The sequence below is a fragment of the Aedes aegypti genome, unplaced genomic scaffold (genome assembly GCF_002204515.2).
Source record: "Aedes aegypti strain LVP_AGWG unplaced genomic scaffold, AaegL5.0 Primary Assembly AGWG_AaegL5_hic_scaff_754_PBJ_arrow, whole genome shotgun sequence".
In the NCBI taxonomy this organism is placed as follows: domain Eukaryota; kingdom Metazoa; phylum Arthropoda; class Insecta; order Diptera; family Culicidae; genus Aedes; species Aedes aegypti.
The window spans coordinates 2,532-6,519 of record NW_018736442.1 but is presented as its reverse complement, the minus strand read 5'-3'; the positions used below and the strand labels follow the sequence as shown (position 1 = coordinate 6,519).

General features: G+C 37.6%; 1 protein-coding gene across 1 annotated transcript; it reads left to right on the top strand.

Annotated features, from left to right (window-relative positions):
- Positions 1-309: 309 nt before the first annotated feature.
- LOC110681361 lies at positions 310-1,900 on the top strand. The gene is made up of 5 exons (XM_021857109.1): positions 310-623; positions 686-1,297; positions 1,359-1,448; positions 1,514-1,666; positions 1,744-1,900. The coding sequence occupies exons 1-5, from the start codon at positions 342-344 to the stop codon at positions 1,795-1,797; spliced, it is 1,191 nt and encodes a 396-aa protein (XP_021712801.1). The 5' UTR covers positions 310-341; the 3' UTR covers positions 1,798-1,900.
- Positions 1,901-3,988: the final 2,088 nt, after the last annotated feature.

The following is a 3,988-nucleotide window of genomic DNA, read 5'->3' as shown; positions in this document are numbered from 1 at the left end:
CCTCTGAGACAGGTTCACGGTCACTTCACTCCATGCCCTAGGTGTTAAGAAGATGAGAAAATAGCCAACTGGTGGTTTTTCATTGGTGGGTATCAGTAGATCACACGGTCAGACACGTGAATAATGCAAATACCATTTAGATTGTGTGAATAAAGCACATGACTGGTGCCCTTCATCCAATTATTTCGTCACATTAGACAAATTGATCAATGCTTAATTACGTGCATTTGATGTAATTAATTATGAGAAATAAGACATACAATTCTTGTTAGGATAGAGTATTTTATTTAAATCAAAGGTACAATGCAACAGGCGATTCACATTTGGGAGAAAACTTCACTATGGATCTTATAGAAACGCTGAGCCGTTACTACGTGTTCAGGTACAAAATTAATTCAGCTGTTCAATTTTACCATGAAATGGTAGAAAAGATCGACAAATATAATGCGATCATTGGAGCTAATATGTTCAAAAGCAAATCCATTGTGCTTACGTTTCCATTTGCTCTGGCAGTTTGCATGCATTGCATCTATGTTTATCTTTTCACTTCTTCAATGTATTATTATCGTGATGATATTGAAAAAATATTGATAAATGTAACTACGATTGGATTCTCAATTCAGGTAAGTTTTCATTTGATACTATTGATAAAAAGTTCTAATCAGTTATCTTCTTCCATTAAAAGATGCTGGCTAAACTCTACACTTTTTTGTATGGTCGCCAAAATATGGTTGAACTTCACAAGCTAAATCTTATATATTTTGAGAACAACCATGTTGGCAGTGAAACCGTTAAGAAAGCATTGTTTAAAAATGCAAAATTTACATATGTTGTTTTGCAGTTGGTTGTAATATATCTGTTCACTCTTTTGATATTGATGACAGCTCCATTTCTACTGTACAGTGTAATCTCATCGAAACGGTTATTACCTTTTGTATTTGAGTGGTCACATTCCGAGAATTGGATTGCCTACTCAGTAAATATTGTGATTCAAGCAATTTGCTTTTTCTATGTGGTGGTTGGAACATATTCAACTGATGCCACGTTTATAGTGTATTTGCTTACGGGGTGTGGTCAAATAGATGCGATCGGAGCAATGTTACAGGATCTAAATACTATGATCGAGGATGGCGCCAGTGAGCAGCAAATAACAGAGCAGATCACGAGAATTGTCAAGCTACATCAACATCTGATGTTGTACATGTCAGATTTGGAGAGCAAGTTCAGTGGATATTTCCTCACCACATTGGGTGTTCTATCATTCATTATGATAGTTTCGATGTGCGCCTTAATATTGGTATGTATGCGTCGTATCTTCGAAAATAATACGTACCTCGAGTTTTAACATTTACTTTTAGATAAATTGGGCTACCGGTTTACTTCTCGTATTGATTGCAACATGTCAGCTACTTTTTGTCTGTTCTCTTGGTACCTACTGGCAAATCAAAGTATACACCATTACTAGAATCCATTCTATCAACAACAACAAAATACGATCTCGTTTATATTCTAGTGTGACAAATTGCTCGTTGATGTATGGTCCTTACAATGGTACAGGCTGTCCGTGCGAAATCAGAAATCTTTTCTTTTACTTCTGAACGGTGCCCAAGCTCCTCTCAATCTAACAGCTATCTTTACACCTCTTGATATGTCGGCTTATTTGAGCGTAAGTATGATATAGTATAAGTTTCATCTACAAAGTTTCAGGCATATGAAAAACAAAATCATTTTTATATTTTTCAGATACATAGAACTCTGTATTCGATTTGCATGCTTTTGATTCAATTTACTGAGTAATTTATCCGTGAGGTATATTAGCCGTATTTGAAATGAAGGTGATTTTTTAAAGCATTTATCAGATGTTGGTTACAAGAACATTGTCCCAATTACAATTTTTCTGTTGCACAATTGTTATGAAAATAATAAAGTAATCATTTGCATTGTATTACAGAAATTCTTTATAGAGAAATATTCCACTGAAACTGTTTATAAACTGAAGGTTCAGAGAGTCCAAAATATTTGTTTTAGTAAATACCTCAAATTAATGTTGTGTGGGTTTATGTATATAGTTCTCTGCATCATAAACGAACTGACAATATTCTACTTTATATAAACACCTTGACCGTTCATACACAGCTCTATCCAACTCTACAACATGTAACCGGTCAGTCAGCTCACCCGATCGCACAACACGATGCATCCTCCTCTTTCGTAGTCAGGCAGTGGTAGAGGTAAGACGTGTGTCTCGCTATTCCGGAGGGGAGGGGCAAGTGCATATAGCACTTAACACATGTAGCAGAAGTAGCATTGGCAAACTGCTTCTCCTAGTCGACTTAAACAATGTTACAAGGGACCAGCCTGGGCATGGCTAATCCTCTGCAGCTAACTCTTGATCGGCACGCCATATTCTCACAGGAGATTCTGCAGATACTGCCTATAGCAACCACAGAAACGGCGTCAGGTGGAAATTCATTTCCCCATGGTTTCTTTTATACCAATCTGACACACTTGTTATAAACCGATCTACCTTTAGTGGAGTAATCCCATTCCTGCTTCCAACCTCTGAGCGTTGTCTTTTTACACGAATTGCGAACTCCTACTCTTTGGTTGAAGCATTGAACATCTTTTTGAAGATGAGCCCGATGGGCGTCATCCCGGCTATGATGATCATGCGCTTGCTACCCGAGCAGAAGAAAATAACTACTGAATACCAAATTGAGGTATTCCATACCAGATAATTTCCAATACTACATACCTGAATGAGGTATGAATTAGCCCTGCATAAGAGGTAAAATACCTCAAATAATATCTCAAGCATATTCTACGAACACTAAACTGATAACTACATCAGGTATTGTAATACCTCAATAATACTTTATGGATTTCATATAAAAATGAAATTTTTCAATTGTAGTTCAATACCTCCAGCAGTCCTCAATAGCTGTTTAATACCTCAATGAAGTATTTTTAATTGTTTTAAAGATTTTTTTCAATACCATTATAATACCAAATTGAGGTATTGACAACTGAACAATACCTAATTTTGGTATGATACCAAAAAATGGTATGCATAAGTTATTGGGGAGTTATTTGTTCCTCCTCGGGTACTCATAAGCACATGATCCTTGCGTGCTTTCCAATCACTTTAGGTTTCTGCTCGTTCTAAGCGCTTTTGACCAGATTGGTCCTCCATACCTTAGTATGGATAGCGCCACGCTTGCCAGGAGCTTGTGTTTGCTGGTAATTACAGCAGAGCTGTTAAACATCATCCTCGATAGGGCCGCTTTAGCCGTAGATGCCCTTTTACAGGTATATTCAACGTGGCTAGCGAAGCTAAGCTTGTCATCGATCATTACACCAAACTGGTTGTTGGACAGGCCGTCCGCACCTTTCGTATACGGTACTAGCCTGTTGAGAATCAACCTCTCCAATAACTTACCCGTCGTATCTAGTAGACAGATAGGTCTATACGCTGACGGGTCACCTGATGGTTTCCCCACCTTTGGTAGTAGCACCACCGGGAAGATTCTTTGATCAATGTTTAAGGATATCTGAACTTACCTTAAACATACGGAGCCATAAAATCGCTCAATATTGATTAGCGTTTCCGAAAAATCGACGTTAAATGGACAGTACTGCTAGTAAATTAGATCATAAAATAATTGAGTGTTGTGCCTGGTATTACTATCACAACTAGTGTAGACGATTCCAAGCAATATAAAAAATGAAAAAATCTAGAAAGAATCCTCAAAACAAGAATCCTCAAAACAAGTAGTAATGTTCGTCGCGTCGAACATTACTAAAACGGTGCTTCAAAACGTAAATTACATCCACGGGGGATTAGCATTCATCGATGATGATGCTATCGGAAAAATTGAAGGTGACGTTAGAAGGCTCGCCGAATCCTCTGGAAAAACTAAGCAGGAATGGCGAGAGATGCTGCACTACAACGGTAGCATCAATACTTTCAAGATTTCTGCCGGAAAAC